Source organism: Sabethes cyaneus, chromosome 1, assembly GCF_943734655.1.
Source record: "Sabethes cyaneus chromosome 1, idSabCyanKW18_F2, whole genome shotgun sequence".
NCBI classification, from domain to species: Eukaryota; Metazoa; Arthropoda; class Insecta; order Diptera; family Culicidae; genus Sabethes; species Sabethes cyaneus.
The window spans coordinates 163,106,671-163,125,140 of record NC_071353.1 but is presented as its reverse complement, the minus strand read 5'-3'; the positions used below and the strand labels follow the sequence as shown (position 1 = coordinate 163,125,140).

The 18,470-nt window shown below is 41.8% G+C and overlaps 1 protein-coding gene across 2 annotated transcripts; it reads left to right on the top strand.

Moving 5' to 3' along the window:
* Positions 1-4,084: 4,084 nt before the first annotated feature.
* Positions 4,085-6,486, top strand: LOC128745187 (signal recognition particle 54 kDa protein). Of its 2 annotated transcripts, XM_053842217.1 has the most exons (6): positions 4,088-4,167; positions 4,223-4,549; positions 4,621-4,872; positions 4,933-5,387; positions 5,458-5,719; positions 5,782-6,486. In XM_053842217.1, exons 2-6 carry the CDS (start codon positions 4,472-4,474, stop codon positions 6,247-6,249), a joined length of 1,515 nt encoding a protein of 504 aa, XP_053698192.1. In that variant the 5' UTR covers positions 4,088-4,167; positions 4,223-4,471; the 3' UTR covers positions 6,250-6,486. The 2 variants fall into 2 exon arrangements, with proteins under 2 accessions (XP_053698183.1, XP_053698192.1); XM_053842208.1 differs by having other exon boundaries at positions 4,085-4,549.
* The last annotated feature ends 11,984 nt before the right edge of the window (positions 6,487-18,470 follow it).

The following is an 18,470-nucleotide window of genomic DNA, read 5'->3' as shown; positions in this document are numbered from 1 at the left end:
TTGCACGGGTTATGCGACCTTTTGAAGACTACAGCCAGAATTGGTGGCACAGAGAACAGACTACCAGGCAAAAAACGGAAAGTGTGTAAAAGGTACCAATGAGATATAATAAAAACCCCTCGTTAAACACCCCTCGAATAAACGTCATGATAACTCAGGGTGTCGATTACCTGGAAAATCAGGGAAAACCTGTAAATGTCAGGGAAATTCGTGTTAACCTGGAAAAGTCAGGGAATGTCAGGGAATTTCATTTGAAGTCAGGGATTTTTGGCATGGGAAGAGAATATTCCGGAAAAGTTATGGCATCGCCTTCAAGTATCCGGCACCTTTTTATTTAAGGCCATTGCGTGTGCCCAAATCAAATAGAATATGACATGTTATTTTTACTTGCGTTCTGCTATTCTGCTGTTTGCAAATCAACGGTTGGATCGATTTGCCTCTAGATAATTCGAGACTTCCGGATCGAGATCGGACTGTAATTGGAACGAGGACTAATCAAACTGTACCAAGATCAGTCTGTAAAAATTAGCTACGATATTCAACCTGAACGAGTCAGAACCCGGATTTTAATTTTTATTCTTATATCGATCACTAGTGAAAACCCACGCTTTATGCATATTCGAATGAAAGACCATCTCAGCCTCAACATTCCGATTCAGTCTAACAAATCAGTCATATCTTTGAAACTCGACTGCGAGCTGCGAGTCGATAGAGTCGCAAACCCGAAATTTTCCTGAATATCAAAAGTTGGCTGCAAGTACCTATACACACTTAATCGGTTCGGTAAAATTTTACCGAAATCTAATCAGCAGAACGTTTGGTAAAATTTTTTATTGCACAAACATTATAGAGCTTGCTAATCTGCAGTTGTGTTGGTGGTTTGTTTTCCCCCAGTTTGAAAAACGTCATGGAAAAACCAACAGCAGCAGCAACAAATCGCGTGTACGTATACGCGGGATAGTGTGCGTACGGTAGCTGTCAGCAATCTCAATTAATGATCTGTAAACGTCGATTGGCACCATCGAAATTTTTACCAAACGTTCAGCTGTTTAGATTTCGGTAAAATCACAGAGAACAGACATTTATGCTCATATAAAATTTTACGCAAAAGGTGTGTAAACTTTTGAATAAGACACTAGTGACATCTCTCTTACGGTGCACCAGTCGCGCAACATCCGCGTTGCCAAATTTAATATATTATCTTGTTAGATACTACATATTCGAAATACTGGCAACTCTAACGAGAGTTACCGTAGTAACGGTTGTTGCGTTGCTCAACTTTGTTTATGTTATTTGTTGAACTCGGCAAAAGATTGTTAAAATAAACCAGATAGGATTTCAAATTTTTATTTTATTCTGATATCGTGAACGTGATAATTCTGTTTTTCCGCATTAAATCGTACTATTCTTTCATTAACACCATCTAACACCCCCGCAGCAGCACTTGCAGTAGCTCTCTCTGAACACCTTCCAGATAACTTCCTGTACTGCTTCGTCGACGTCCGGTGGTGCATCGTTTGGATTTGTTCATTGATATTTCGGATCTGGCAATCGCTTTATTCACGGCATTTTGTCAGTCTGTACACCACTGACCCTTAACGCCGAATTCGTAACCGCAATAATCCTTGGCGCAGACGAACGGGTATGGAATTTATTGTTTATCGTTGTTTATTCGCTCTAAGAACCAGTGCTTTTCATTGGTTCGTTTCATTGGCGAGAATCATGTACAAGTAATCCGGCTTCCTCCATCTGTTTATTCCCAAAAACAGTTAGCCAAAATGGTTAAAAAAGGATTATTCAATCATTCAGCAATCAAAATTAGTGATAAATGTTGTTTACTTTTATTTCAGGTTTGATGAGTAAACAGTATGTTAGTTGCTGTAGCAACTGTTAAATGCTTTATGATAATGCTAAATGAAAATGTGACGAATGCTTTGATCAGCATTGACTTTCAGTGATCTGAGCGCCACACAACGGGAGCATTACCACATACTTTCAAAATGGCGACTGGTCTTTACACACCCGGCGAGATCAAGATGAATGTCTGTTCTCTGTGAGCAAAAGTTGGTCAGTTATCGACATTATCGACTGCTGCACGCTAGACGGGCTAGGCTTCAGGTGTAAAGATATTCTCACTGTCTGTTCTGCAGATGCAAATGGGGCGGATCATATGGTGAGTGCTTATGGATCAAAAGATGGCGGGTTCAATTCCCGGAAAAAAGAGATGCATTTTTAATTAGCTAGCTTATACTTGTACGAATTAAAGTTATTCGAAATTAAAAATATTGCGTTGACGGCGAAATAAAAATGATACGTTCCACGTTTTTAAATTTAAAAATAGTTTTTTTGGCTGCATAAAGGTTGATGAAGCGTTGATTAAGCGACTGGAAAAGTAGATTGCAAAACTATTTCTCGTTCTAAAAATAGAATTGACAGCATTGGCTATTTAAAAGTGCAAAAAAGTTTCTATTAAGCTTCATTGCAGCTTCGAAAGCAGTTATTAATTAGCCTGAAGCTTGATAAAATCACCAGATTTAGATGTTGAAATGAAAAAGATGAAAAAGGTTTTCATTTCTAAACCTAAACCATAGATCAGTCACAGGTTGAATAAAATCAGCTATAAAAGCGTTTGATCAGCCTGAAATTGTTACTTGGAGTGAGACGTCAAACTCGCAGTTTCCCATAAGAACACCAGAGAATAAAAGAGACGACGAATACCGTTTGCCGAACGGTGCGGTGAGTGTATGCCCCGATAAACAATTTAGACAGATGGCATTTTACGCATCTATGCCGATACGCTATGCCGATTACGCATCAGATGCCGATTAGTAGGTCGCGGATAGGAACGCGAACTTACTGAATAGGGGGAAAAGTTCGAGGGATTTTTTAAGGGGACGTAAAATTCAGCTTTCAGGATTGCTTAAAAAAGCACCTTGCGGGTGAAAATGGGTTCGGTCTGTTCAAAATTAGTTCCGCCGCTCCAACTTTTAAAGCGAAAAATCAAAAGTTTAGCTCAAGAATAGTGTCTTCCAATGGTAACAGCTTGAAGAACTAAAGATAGCAAGAAGATTGGCATGCTGATATCCCCCACTTAGTCAACCCATCGCTTGTAATAAGGTAAAACAATCAGTGACCCGCTTAGACTGCTTAAAATTAGTTCTAGTTCCTACGTGTGAATGCATGTGAAGAGTTCTTTACAGTGATAACGCATCACGTTTTACAATAAATATTGGCAACAATCGTGCAATTAAAAAACGAAATTCGCTAATCGCATCGCCTCATTCGTGCAATTAGCGAACGAGTGCTGTAGTGCAAAGTGACCTAAATTTAACAGCAGAAAAATTCACGTTTCGAAAATTCGGTGCCACTATGTTTGTTTACCAGAAGCTGTCAGAGCTGCAGCGCTCGTATTCAGAGATGCTGAAGTTTCGAAAAACTTTGGAATAAAAATTGCATTAATGTACCAAACATGCTTGCAGCATAACATGTGAGGTTTTTAGGTTCTATTACACAATTTTTGTTAAAGATATTCTGAAAATAAAAAATAGCATGGAAACAATATGATTGATATTGTTTGAAGAAGAAAAACGACTGATAATATTCTCTATTACGAAGCACTGTGATGGCTCTATTTAGATGGTAACACTGATTGCAGATGTTTGGCTGTTTCCTTGCAGTTGCTGTGCATTTGTCGACCAACATTTGAAAGGGGCGGATAAGCCAACTGTCAAACAGAACGAGTGAGAGTTATTTTTTGCTGGAGCAGCATAGGAAAATGAACTCTCACTCGTTCTGTTTGACAGTTGGCTTATCCGCCCCTTTCAAATGTTAGTCGACATTTAGTCGTTTCACTGCAACCTGCAATAATATTTTCCCTATTTTCCTCAAATAAATTTTATTTTATATATTTCTTAGTTTAGCGTGTATTGAGCGGAAAACTTAACGAATTGCACTCGTCATCGTTCAGTGTCAGACAGTCGTTCAGTTTCTGTTTTTCAGCAGCGCAGCCGACACTCCGCGGCTGCCAACGAATCACGCTCGTGAAGTTTTTCTTTTGACAGTTGTTGTTCTTTCTGCCTGAGCCTGATCCTGGATGTGAAGTGCGAGTGTTGTGTTGTCTAGTTTTTCAAGTTTTTCTCACCCTTCCTGCCTGCCCGTCGTTTGCAAGTCAGTCAGTCAGCCAACAATCACAAACTGATTTTCCTTGTTCGATTTTTGCCAGATAGGGAAAAAATCTACAGTGCTTCCGGGAGAGGCCGTTCGACGAAGTCGAAAAGTGACTACGGTAGGTAAGCGACGGATTTGTGGGGCCAACTAGTTTTGCGAGTGGATTGGAGGAGCGTGGAATGGTGGTTTCGCAATCGTATACAATAACTACTAGGAGGAACTTTTTTGGTTGAGTAAAAACCACAAACGAGCACAGCAGAAGGTTTCAACGGTGTAAATACGGAAATAGTTCCAGTTCGCCAAAATGGTTTTAGCGGATTTAGGTCGGAAAATCACGAATGCTTTGCATTCGCTGAGCAAAGCGACGATCATCAATGAAGAGGTTTGTTATAGCGGAGGGGGGCGGAACGCTAAGGGACAGGTTTAATCGATCCAAATTCGGATTCATTGTAGGTTCTCGATGCTATGCTGAAGGAAATCTGTACGGCGCTGCTGGAGGCGGACGTCAACATACGGCTGGTGAAAAAGCTTCGCGAAAATGTGAAATCGGTGATCGATTTCGACGAAATGGCAGGCGGATTGAACAAGCGGCGCATGATTCAGTCGGCCGTTTTCAAGGAACTGGTTAAGCTAGTCGATCCGGGTGTGAAACCCTTCCAGCCGGTGAAGGGTCGGCCAAACATTATCATGTTTGTCGGTTTGCAGGTTTGTTCGATGTTTTCGATCCGGAATTTAGTTTGATAACGATTTGCTTTCTTTTCGCAGGGATCAGGAAAGACCACAACCTGTACCAAGCTGGCCTATCACTATCAGAAAAAGAACTGGAAATCCTGTTTGGTTTGTGCGGACACGTTCCGTGCGGGTGCGTACGATCAGATCAAGCAAAACGCTACCAAGGCGCGGATTCCGTTCTACGGCAGTTACACCGAGGTAGATCCGGTGGTGATTGCCCAGGACGGAGTGGAGATGTTCAAGAAGGAAGGTTTCGAGTTTATCATCGTCGATACGAGCGGTCGCCACAAGCAGGAGGAGTCACTGTTCGAGGAGATGTTGGCGGTGGCGACGGCCATCAAGCCGGATAATATTATCTTCGTGATGGATGCCACCATTGGGCAGGCTTGCGAGGCTCAAGCCAAAGCCTTCAAGGGAAAGGTAGACATCGGTTCCGTTATCATTACCAAGTTGGATGGCCACGCCAAGGGAGGTGGTGCACTGTCAGCGTGAGTGTAGATCTTTGAACTTTGCTGCGAGAATGGTTGGTAATTAAAACCGGTTTTATTTTCTCCACAGAGTGGCCGCTACTAATTCACCTATCATTTTCATTGGAACTGGTGAGCATATTGACGATTTGGAACCGTTTAAGACGAAACCGTTCATTAGCAAGTTGCTCGGAATGGGCGATATCGAGGGTTTAATCGATAAGGTTAACGAGTTGAATTTGGATGACAATGAAGAGTTGATCGATAAAATTAAACACGGACAATTCACGATACGGGACATGTACGAACAGTTTCAGAACATTATGAAAATGGGACCGTTTTCGCAAATTATGGTCAGTATTTTGAATTTTTGTAGTAGCAAAATCAAGCGAGATTACTAATCTATTGTTTGCAGGGTATGATTCCTGGCTTCTCGCAAGATTTTATGACCAAGGGAGGCGAACAGGAATCGATGGCACGCATCAAGCGGCTGATGACGATGATGGATTCGATGTCGGACGGCGAGTTGGACAACAAGGATGGAGCGAAGCTGTTCAGCAAACAGCCGAGTCGGATAATTCGGGTGGCACAGGGTTCCGGTGTGACCGAGCGCGAGGTGCGCGATCTGATTTCGCAGTACACCAAGTTTGCGGCCGTTATCAAGAAGATGGGCGGTATCAAGGGTCTGTTCAAGAGCGGTGACATGGCGAAAAACGTGAATCCGACGCAGATGGCAAAACTGAACCAGCAGATGGCGAAGATGATCGATCCACGGATGTTCCAGCAGATGGGTGGCATGAGTGGGCTGCAAAATATGATGCGCCAGCTGCAGCAGGGCGCCGGCGGGCTCGGGAATCTGATGGGCGGCTTCGGTAAGTCCTGAAATGTGACGAATTGTGTCTCGGAAAAAGTATATGGCGCTGGTCTGCCCCGTGGTTAGACGTTGAGTGATGCTCCCGCTGCTGGGGTTTCGTTCTTTTTTAGGTTTATTTTTATAAATCCAATCTTGATAGTTTATGTTGTTGTATGAGTATTCTTACATTGTTTGGTATAGTGATTAAAAAAGTACATACAAGAAGAATTGAGCATTCTTCGGCATGATAATAAAGATCTAGGTCAACCCAATACAATCTCGTGTTGAGTGTGACTGATTCGATACTACGGTTTTGAAGATTACCACATTTTATGATTGTCAAAAGTGGAATCAAAGCCTTGGCGTACGCCTAGCTCGCACCGTTACAGAGTTGCTGTCTATCCGGATCAACAGGAAGGTGTATTGATAAGATTCCATGGACGTCTTCTACTGCAACAGCTTATTGTAGCTGAAGCAGATCAACGATGCCATCAATTGAAATGAGCTGTTGAAGCAGTTTGTTAGTTAGTGGTAGCATCGAATTAATGATACAACTTGCTACCTACTGCTGTCACATATGGGTGGTAGTTGGGAGCGACTGATCCGCACCGTCAAGAACAACCCAAGAGCAGTTTATTCCTCAAAAAAGCAATTCAACGAAATTCTTTCCAATTCACCAATGGAAATGTGGAACACTGTAAGTTCGGTTCGTCCTTTAGGATGAATCCATCTATTTTCCTCGGCGACAGCGATGCAATCTTTCGCCGGAAACGATAGGATGCCGCAGGTTATGGTCAACCAATTTGTTGTGTACGTTGGGTCACAGACAAACAAACATAACACTCAATGTCCCATTCTTCGCACGCTGTAACAGTCTATTCAAATTTGCAAATTTATTGTTGGTTGGAAATGTCTCCGTTTTGGTCAAAGTAGCGCTTTTTAACGAAAACAGGGGAATTCCCCATAAAAAATACTTGCTAGTTCAAGGGATATTCCTGTAGCTATTTGATATTTGGGAATGTCGATCATAGATGGTGCTAGTGGTCAGACTAAATGTTTGTCTGTGGTTGGGTAGCGAACTACTTGCCACAGATTACTAATCTCACTAAATGTTTCCGTCACTCAAGACCGATTGCTGTGGGTGACATTGATAGTTGCCATCATCGATGTTCGACCCGCAATTGAAGAATTTACGATCGTTCAGCATCGAATCTGCTAACGTGAGTTGATTTTTAAGAAATTACTGTCTTGGTTGAGACATAGCTGGCAGTTCATCGCCATCTCATCGTTTCTATCTTGAGAAGCCTATATGCAGGCTTCATTTTGCTCATCTTCAGCATACAGAGACAGATCAATCTGCTTCTCACAACGACCAAGAGCGTTCGTTTGTTCAACCGTTTGCTCTGCCTCCGTATGATGCCTGAATACCGTTTTCTTTTATAACCACTCATCTTGCGCAGAGGGAGCACAACTGCAAGCAGAGCTACCTTTTTTTTCGCCCACTGGAGACAAAATATTATTTGCTCCGTATCTCAAATAGAATATCGGACAACCAATAATATGGACTGAAACGATATGCTCCGTGATAGTGCTCCGGCAGAAAAAGAAAGTTACTCGTTACGTCGCTTGTCGGAGAAGGTAACATCCGATAGCGAGAGCGCAGTTCGATTCGTCTTCTGTGCTTTACCAGTAAAACACCGAGAATTGAGAAAAATTTCAGCGCACGGCAGAAGCCTGCCTATATGGCATATGGCGCTCTCGTCTATGACTTCATAGCTCTCTTCGGCCGATGACATCATATGCAACTTTGAAGTCAACGAATAAATGGTGCGTGGGAACTCTGTATTTAAGGCCTTTTTGGAGGATCTGCAGTGCAATGCAACTCGTCGTTGACCGTCCGTCACGGAAGTCCGGCTTGATAAATTCCCACAAATATATTCGTAATTGGTGATAGTGCAGTGGGCGGAAAATGATTTGGGACAGCACTATGTTGGTGCACACACGGACGATAGTTCTCACAGTCCAACTTATTGCCTTGCTTGTAGATAGTGATGTCCGAAATTTTCAATTAATCGATTACCGATTAATCGGCGAGTGTTGTCTGCACTAATCGATTAATTCAACTATTCGTACTAGTGGTATTCGATTGGAAATATTCGAATACTTTTTTCATTAATTCGATTAATAGAACGATTATGAACGATTAGCGGCCATTATTCGGGGATTATTCGCATTCATATTATTTCCTTTGAACTATTCGATTAATTCAACTACTCGTGCTAGCAGTATTCGATTCAAAATTATTCGAATATTTGTATAGTTATTCGATTAGTTGAATTAATCGAACGATTAACGGACATCACTACTTGTAGATCGGACAGATAAACCCATGTTTTCATTCACTCCTCCGGTGCCTGTGCTGTATCCCAAATTCTACTAATTACCCAGTGCAGACAAGTGGCCAGCTTTTCTGGTTCTATTCTAATAAACTCCTGTCTGACGTCATCTTTACCAACCGATTTATCGTTCTTTAGACGCCCTGGTGGCCTTCTTAACTTTAAACTTTAATTTATTTATTTACTATAAGTCTTCGACCAAGGCAGTACAGACACATCTTATCTTAATTTTAAAATTTCATTCTTGAACCTAGTTTTACAAATGTTAAAATGAAACACGTGGTTCACTTCATCGAACAGCCGACAACACAAATGCAAAGGATTATTACTTATCGTTAGGGCTGGCTGTTCTTGTTTATCACACGTCACACCGTAGAAATCTCCCCAGCGTCATGGTTCTCCGCCTGGGCACCATTCAGGTTTTCATCGAAGTGCTGTTTCCAATGATGCTCTCCACTTCACCCCTAATGGCTATTTTTACCGTATTCCAGAGGGGGTTCGTCCATCCAGTCCTCTTTCGCTTTGAGTGAGTGTACGTAATTTACGGCGAGGTTTGGCTGCTTTAGTCGCTTGAGATTTGACCGAGGCTTGCGTCGGTACCGAATGTTGTTCAAAACGGAGTGTTTTGGGCGCACCTTAACCATCACTAGGCAGTGGTCCGAGTCAACGTGAGGCAGAGTTACCAAAGTTCGGCATCCTGTCGCAAAAATCTTCGGCCCAATCCGCATCTACGAACATCCGTAATCCACCGGTCGATAGGAGACCCTCGATCAGACTCAGGTAATCGTGGTTTTTGGCTATAGGTGATTCATCTCCCCCTTTTGTTGTTCGTCGTTCTGAGGCTGATTTTACTTTGCACAAGCCGAAGCGTTGTGCCAGTTTACAAATGTGCGTGGTTTGATTGATCGTAAATCCGGAATTCCAAGGATAAGAGAAACGTCTCCTAAATTTGTCAAGTGCAAACCGTTGAAAATTTCGTCAAACTAGTTCTTCATCTGCGATCATGTCGTCGATGTTGATGTAGACGTATGACATGAAATCGACTTTGTTGGCTGGATTCCCGTGGCCGTGAAAACGAAATCCACTTTCTGGTTCCAAAACCTAATTCTAATTTACTTGGTGGTGGGCTACCACTCTCCAATTCCTTGGACACCGAGTACTCCCAGCCAGTTCTCGCTTGACCGGGTCTAAACAAACTCCTTCTTAATTGTATAATCCAAGGAGCTTCCGAAGTGCTTGAGATCGTGCTGTATCCAGAGCTTTATTAAATATATCTGCCAGTTGATTGTTGCTTGGAATCGGCTCGATCCTCAGAGTTCCCCTGTTGACGTGGTCACACAAGAAGTGGTGCTTGGCATCTGTTAGCATTTAACCATTAATTAGATTAAACACAACTAAACATTATGTCATTTTCTCTGCGTTATACTGAATACTGATTTAGCGTGTACGCTTTCACTTGTCATAATATGTCATCATCAACATAACCTTTATATCCAGTCCTTAGAAGTAACCACAAGTGTTTTACATTTCTCCGTATTCCCATTAGGTTATGGGCTCCAGTGATTCGGTTTCAACCCGTTTATAATCGTTTTCTCGAAGATTGATCGGTTCGGTCGGGAAATAAGTAAAATGTCGGCGGAAACCAGTGCGAACGGTGCAGAAATTAGCAGCGAGTTATAGCTGCGAGTGGCAGTATTTCTTTACCAGCAATAGAAAGATTGCGTGGCCGGGAGAATTATTGTTCGAAGATGATCCGGTAGACACACAGTCATTGCGCGCACTAGCTGCGATTTGCCTCAGCATAGAACCCATCAATTACAGCCTGGTGCAGAGTGCCGAAACGGCGAAAAAGGCATGGTCCAACCTGAAAAACCTGTTCGTCGGCGGAGGAATATGTCAGCGAGCTGATGACGACTAGCCACAAGCTTTCGGAAGTTGGATTTAAGGTCGATGTTTGCTTCTGATGGGGCTGCCTGAATCATATGTGCCGATGATAATGGGCCTCGAGGCATCCGGGACAGCTATTACGGAGGGTGCGGTGAAAGCGAAAATTCTTCAGGACGTGAAAACCAGCAAGCTCCAAGGTCTAGCAACAGTGATGACGCCTTTTACTGCCAGCATCGAAAAGGAACGAAGAAACCGAACAAGTCTAACCTCAAATGTTACAAGTGCAGACGGCTTGGGCATTACGCTTCAGAATGCCAGAACAAAAAAGCGAAAGACAAAAGGGAAAAGCCTGACAAAAGGCATGCAGCAATGAGCGTTTTTCAAAAGACTTGTAACTTGTAAGTCGAATGTTGAATGGATTTTCGACTCCGTCGACGGTGTTTGGCGGTGGCAGTTTGACTTTGCTCGAAAATTCGAAGAAGCTGACGAAACAAGTGCATGCTGCAAACGACTCTGAAATGTCTGCAGTTGCCAGCGGGAGTGTACAAATTGAAGCTGATACAGGAGGAAATTCGTGCCAACTGACGGTGTCAAATGTCTTATGTATCCCAGAACTTGCAGTTAATTTGCTATCTGTTAGCAAAATATGCAGCAATGGCTACCGTGTGCTGTTTACCCAGGACGCTTGTGAGGTGCGAACTGATAGCAGCGAGCTAATAGCGGTTGGTCGGGAGGTTGGCGGTCTCTATAAGCTGTGCTTAGCTGATAATTCTGTGTCATGTTCAGCAAGAACCCAGGATGATATTATCTTGTGGCATCGCAGAATAGGACATTTAAGCGTGCAAAACCTCAAACGGTTCCGGAGCATCGTGTCGGGAGTTGAATTTCAGGATGCCGAATTGCCTGCCTGTGTAACGTGTCTGCAAGGAAAGCATCATCGTCAACCCTTTAGCAAAAAAGGGACGAGAGCGAGTGACGTTCTAGAACTCGTGCATTCGGATCTCTGCGGACCGATGGAGGACACATCTTTAAGAGGCAGTAGATATTTTTTATCGTTCATCGATGTTGTCAGCCGTAAATTATTCGTGTATTTTCTCGCATCCAAGGAGGAAGTGCTAGACTGCTTCAAAGACTTCAAAGCGTTTGCTGAAAATCAGACCGGTAAGCGGATTAAGCGACTTCGTACAGACAATGGCACCGAATATGTGTACCGTGCAATGCGATTGTTTTTGCGTCGTTCTGGTATCAAACATGAAAAAACTATTCCGCACAACCCGGAGCAAAATGGGCTTGCGGAGCGTATGAATAGAACTGTTGGTGAGAAGGCGAGATGTTTGTTATTCGACGCCGGATTAGAAAAGGTCTTTTGGGCAGAAGCGACGGCAACGGCGGCATACTTAATCAACCGATCACCATACAAAGGCATATCCGCAACACCAGAAGAAATATTTAGTTGCCATAAACCAGACATGTCGAACCTGAAAGTGTTTGGTGCGAAGGTTATGTTCCACGTTCCTAAAACAAACAGGAAGAAATGGGACTCCAAATCAGAGTCGGGATTTTTCTTGGTTTTGCTGCCCAATCAAAAGGTCTACGAGTCTACGTACCGAGAACGAAGAAGGTGATAATCTCTCGCGATTATCTCTGATAATCTCGCGAATGATGCAGATGAATTTCGATGAACCGGTTGATGAAGCGTTGAAGTGCAAATGGGTCTACAAGGTGAAGGCGAATTCTGACGGGTCTGTGGAGCGGTATAAGGTCAGACTCGTGATCAAAGGTTTCTCACAGGTGAAAAGCATCGACTATAATGAAACATATTCGCCGGTGGTCAGATATGCCAGCATTAGATACCTGATGACAGTGGCAGCTCAACTACCCAGGTAACCAATAAGCATTTCCAATGCAATTTAAATGCAAGCCAATAAGCATTTAAGTTGCCTTAAACGCTACCTAAATGCTATTTTGGCAAAATATGCGGCTACTTTACTGTTAGCCCTCTTATAGTGCTGACAATGCTTATTTGTAGCTAGTTACCGACAAGAAGAATTTAAATAGAATTGTGGATGCCAATTTACAACAGTTATGCAATCAAAATGCTGATACACAGCAACCTGCAGTATAAAACGCCAGGGATGCTAATAAACGATTGATTTACTGCTTATATTAATGCTTATTGGTTACCTGGGGGTATGAAATGGGGAAGGCAACTAGGAAAAAGCGCCCAATATAGCTCTAGCCATCCCAAGCCCCTACCTAGCGCCTCCAGGTGGCCATACCTGGAAATACTTCAATTTGTATAATTGAGTAGCCAAGCTAGGAGGTGCGGGGTCGTGCGGTTTTCAGTTCCTAACCTTACAAATGTAGTTTTAGGCAACCATTAAACCACACGACTTTATTTTCAAGTATTATATGATTTAAACTAATATTTTTGGCAAACTAATCTATTTTCAGAGAGCGAAATAAGGCGCTATATCCTTGGCCAATTGCAGCCTGGCTTCTGGTCTAAATGCCATTAGTTCATCCCTGAGGGTCCGGAGTATCACTTAACCTTTATTAGCAAAGATACTCCCTACGACTGTAAATAAATCATTATCTATGTATATGGGAAGCGTTTGGTACGGGAGGTCCACGCTTCCTTCCTTCCCCTTGATTTCAAGGAGTTTAATGGAATTAGGTATTTTTTCTGGTTCCACTTGATTCCTTGGAATTCTCTCTGCGGTACATGCTGCGCAGTTGGCCTGGCCGTTGACAAGAAAAATGATTGATTCAAGTAATCGTCATTTTCCAGGATGCCTTCAAGAATTGGCTGCGTTAGTGTGAGATTAGATTAGATTAGATTATATTAATGCTTATTGGTTACCTGGGTAGATTTGCGCATCTACCAAATGGATGCCATTACAGCCTTTTTGCAAGGTGATTTATTTAGTGAGGAGATATACATGGAACAACCAGAAGGGTTTGTTGACTACAAAGCGAAGAAAAAAGTATGCTTGTTACGAAAGGCGCTGTACGGTCTGAAGCAAGCCAGTCGCGTTTGGAACGCCAAGCTGGCAGAGTTGAAGCGTCTTGTTCGCTCTGCTCACGATCCATGCGTCTACTTTAAGTCGGACAGATAACGAATCATCATCATAGCAGTATACGTTGATGATCTCTTGTTATTTTCAAATGATCAGAATTGGGTCAACGATATTAAGAAACAGTTGTCGGCAAGATTCAGTATGAAAGACCTCGGAGAAGCTACTCAGGTTCTAGGTATGCGGATCAGTCGGAAAGCTGGAGCAGTTACGCTTGATCAACAGCTATATATCGAAGAATTGCTTCAACGTTTTAACATGGTTGAGTGCTGTGTCATCACCAGTCGAAGTAAATCAACGGTTGTCCAAAGCGATGAGTCCGACTACGAAAGAGGAGAGAGACAGAATGCAGAATGTTCCATATCGAGAATTGGTTGGTGGATTGCAGTTCTTGGCGCAATGCACTAGACCTGATATTGCATATGCAGTCAACGCTGTTAGCAGTTATTGCCACGATCCTGGCGAAGCTCATTGGACAGCGGCGAAACGCATCCTTCGGTACTTAAAGGCATCGAAAGAGATGAAGTGGGTCTACAGGAAGCAAACTAAAGCAGTGTTCGAAGGATTTAGCGATGCGGATTGGGGCAATGACCCTCGAGACGATCTATCACCGGATATGTATTCCAGTATGGCGGTGGATCAGTGTCATGGAGTTGTCGTTTCACGCACGGTCAAGATTTTCTTCGCAGAATTCTCCTCCCGAATCAGGTCCAACAGGGCATCGTGAATAAAAGAACTTATTACATTCGATGCCTTGTTGTCCATTTTCTGGAACGTGACCGATTCAGCCGCAGCCGTCGGCGTGTCCTTTGTCACCGCGTCCAACAGTTCGATAGGCTTCAGGTATCTCTCCACGCGAGACTTCCAATTTTCGTATCCAGACCCGGGAAACGGAATTATTTCGAAGACAGCTTCCTTCCGTGAGTCGCCCATAAACTCTGTTAAGTTGTAGTTTGAGAATTCAAAAAACAGCAGCGAAAACAGTTACCAATAGAATAGAATAAATTTTTGTCAAGTTTAGATGACTGCCGCTATCAGCGAGTGAGTGTTGCCTGTTTTAGATCAAGTATTGTCGCTACTCAGATCGAGCAGGCTTGAGCAAGGGTTGGTGCTTGCTATAATCCGATATTAGTCAGCTTCGAATTCGATTACGTCAATGTATAATCATACACTTTTCCAAACCAGCTCCAAATTTTATCCTCGGTGACATAGGTTTGCTGCTTGGAACTTGGATTTCTGCGGGATAATCATCATGGTGTCGACCACCTTACCTTGGACAGGCTTGGCTCCAACTGCCCCATCCCGCGCTGTCTGCAAATATTCCACTTTTCCAGATAGTCCTGAACTGATTGCTGGGTCAGTTTTCAGCATGTCGTCTGAAACGCATTCTATTGCTGGAGTGCTATAAGCGGATGTTTCGACAGGCGGTATCCGTTTCTTCCTTCTCAGCTAGGGAGTTGATCCATGGTTTCTTGTTTCGACTACAAGACTTACACGATGTTTTTACAGCCGGCCTCTCTATTTCCGGTCATTGAACGGCGCAGGCGTATTTCATTGCCAATAAGATTGTGATCGGATGTGATCTCAGCGATAAGTTCAGCATTTTCGGCTGCTTCAGATGAAGTCTATTTGGCTTTCTGTTTGGCCATCACCCAAGTGACGTTCATGCAACAAAATTATGCAAATAGCCAAACCCGTCCAAAGTGTCCCATCCTAACGGAATCATACGCTGCCTTAAAATCGCCAGCTATGAGAGTGTGAGTGCTTTCAGTAGTCCAGTAAATTACTAGCAGTTCTGCAGCTGCTCGGTTTCCAAGTAGCACCCTTACGATACTTTCAGTTATGTCAACTTATTAATATAGTCAGCTTATCTGTTTCACAACAAGTGCGCTTGCTAGAGTAATTCAGCTAGGGCTTCAGTAATTCAAGAAAAACCTGGCTAATTTTTTCAAAAGTTTATTGATATATTTCAATCATAGATCTCGTTTATTCATATATATAATATATAAGTAACTATGTTTTTAAGTTTTTTTTTTCAATGTCTCAAGTTTTGTCCTTTTTTACTGTAGTTTTTCCGTCGTAGGGTTTGAAATAAGAATAGCAATAATTATAATAATAGTAATAATATTATCAATAATATTTATAATATAGTAATAAGTTATTTAATTCTTTCCTCTTCGCTACATATTTATCTGCTGGCTCCGTGCGCGCGCGGTCTCCAATCAATCAACCAATCAATCAATCGAACTAGAGTAAGACGTAAGGATGTATTTTGTTTCTGTTTTTATCTTTCAGAACTCTACCACTACTAGTGCTACTGCTTGTTACTAGATTACTACTACGACTGTTCCTACCGCTACTATCATAGTGTTCTACTGTACACGAAAAAAAGCCTACTGCGCTCTCGATAGATCCAATAGACTGTGTGTGTTGTGTTTTTTTGTTTTGTTTTGTGTTTCTGTGTGTGTTTTTGTCATAAATTGCCCACAAGTTTTGATTTTCGTTTTTCCGAATTTTCCTAACAACGTGGCGCGTAATTTTCCGCTGAGCAAACTGTTGATAGAGACTTCAACCACGCGCTCCTATAATAATCAGAGATGGCACTTAATTTGATTTTTTTTTTCTTCTTCCTCTTCTATTTTGGTAAGTCTATCGATCGATTCGCACTTTTTGTTTTCACACCTTCTTTTACTAGAATTCTTTGGGAGCAAAGCTGCTATGTTATATCATTCATATATGCTTAAAAGTTGTTTTCATTTGTCTTTAGTTTTTTTTTCTTTTGTTTTCGTTAAACGTTACACATTGCACTCGTAAATGTTTTCTTTTTCTTCTGCCTTCGTCGATGATCGACAAACGAACGAACATCGGCGCACGCAAAATGAAAGGGCATGTTGCTGAACAGCAGAGAGACGGGGGGACGTCATCTCTGCGGCGGCGCTGCCGCGCAGCCTGGATTTTTTTTAACACACTTTGGTTATCTGCTGTATTTCGTATTTTGCTTATCATCGTCGCTTCGTCAACCCACCACCGGCGCAGCGTGGACCGCGGAGCGGGGGGGTTTCGATAATAAAATGTTTACATTTCTATAAAAACAAAAAAAAATCAGAGGGGGTGCAGCCTAAAACAAACAAAAAAAAAGCTAACCTTACTCTAAAAACAAAACGAGGGTGGTGCTTGCGTTTTAAAAGTTAGAGCATTCAATTCAATCACTCGCTCGATCTATTCGCGAACTATTCGCGACTACACACACACTTTCAAAAGTTTCGGAACGGTCCGATTCCGATTGACACGTTGTTTTCCGTTGATGGCTTGCTGCAGTGTAGTCTTTTTTGGGGAGGGGTTTAAGGGACGAGCAAAAAGCAGGAAGGGGTTAAGTTACTTAAACGCTAACCACTGTCCTACTGTGGTTGTTGCTGTTGAAAATTTTACCGTAGAACAGCATGTGTGACTTATTCGCTATTGTTTTAAGTTTTAAGTAGGTAATATGGGCTGATAAAAATCTTTTCGTTTCGTTTTTTGTTTGTTTTTGTTTTTCTATGACTTTACAATAAGAGGCACATTCTTTTCGCATTCGTTTTGTTTGTTTTTTTTATTGCTAAAATAATAGGCTAAAAAAGAATCGATGCCTAAAATTGTATATAATATAGGTAAGACACATTCCACGTCTCTGTGTATCAGTTTCGCACTTTGTGTTCATTTGTATGCTTCTCTTTTTTTGGATTTCCTAACCTTTTAGTAGGGAATAAAATTAATGAGCTAACTAAAAATATACAATAAAATATAAGCAGTTTGTAAAAGCGTTGTTTGGTTTCTAGTTTCTAGTCATGTCGGAGAAGTTCAACTTAGATAATAAATACTTTGTAAAACAGTTTTTTCTACGCTTTGTCTTCATTAAATTAGTTTAGGAATGTTCGTATTAAAAACGTAAAGGAAATAAACAGTCTTTCGAATACTCTCTGACCCAAGAATGAAGGTCGTCATGAGGGAAAATAGTAGGGGATCCAGGAAAAAGATACAGGGAACTAGAGTTAAAACAAAAACCTAACGAAAACAGATAAAAAGATGACAACAAACTTAAAAAAAATAGCACATTTAACTCGGAATGTTCATTATTCTTAGGGAAAGGAAATTGGTTTTTTTGATTCTCGCTTAAGGCAAACATCTGGTTACACTTCTAAGTAGATTAAATTACACACAAGCTACTCGGTTTTAAGCCACTTCGGTTCGATTTGGTTTGGTTTGAAAAGCCCTCGCTTTTGTTAATATTATACAGTTTTTTTTCCATTTTAAAACTACTGCCTACGTACCATCATCATGCTTTTCTTCTTTGCCTTCCGCTTCACTTTCCTTCGATAAAAGTAGTTTTGATTTTTGCTTCGTAAATCCTATACACAAAATTGGTTTTGTCACATCTTTTTCTTCAACTTAAAATCGAACGTTTCACACTAAACGACACTATTCGAGAAAATTAGCCTCGAAAAACAAAAAAAAAAAAACATTCTGAATATTGAAATCTTCTCTTTTCAACCTATCTGTCAGTTTGGTGAAAACTAAAAAAACGCCGTTTGCTTTGATGCCGGCTCTCCCTAAAACTAAACTTCAAAATGATTCAAATCTGGCGCCGCCTACTTGCTTCTAATCAGTACTTGTGGTGACAAAAAAAAAACGTTTCCTAGGCGGTAAGAGAAATCTATTTACATTTTGTAAAAAAAAAAACCTGTTCTGTTCTCAGTTTCTCACTAGAAGAAGCAGAAAAAAAAAGTTGGAAATCCTACTAGTTAGTATCGTTGTTTGTTGTTTTGTCTCCAAGCAAAAAAAAAATCGTATGACTAGAATCGGCGACTGTGTGTGTGTGTGGTTGTGAGGAGCACGGTTTTCGGGGCTTTCGGAC

Coding starts and splice junctions, on each gene's coding strand:
- LOC128745187 (XM_053842208.1), top strand. CDS start 4,472: ATGGTTTTAGCGGATTTAGGTCGGAAAATCACGAATGCTTTGCATTCG. Junction 4,550..4,620: donor CGACGATCATCAATGAAGAG/GTTTGTTATAGC, acceptor GATTCATTGTAG/GTTCTCGATGCTATGCTGAA. Junction 4,873..4,932: donor TCATGTTTGTCGGTTTGCAG/GTTTGTTCGATG, acceptor TTCTTTTCGCAG/GGATCAGGAAAGACCACAAC.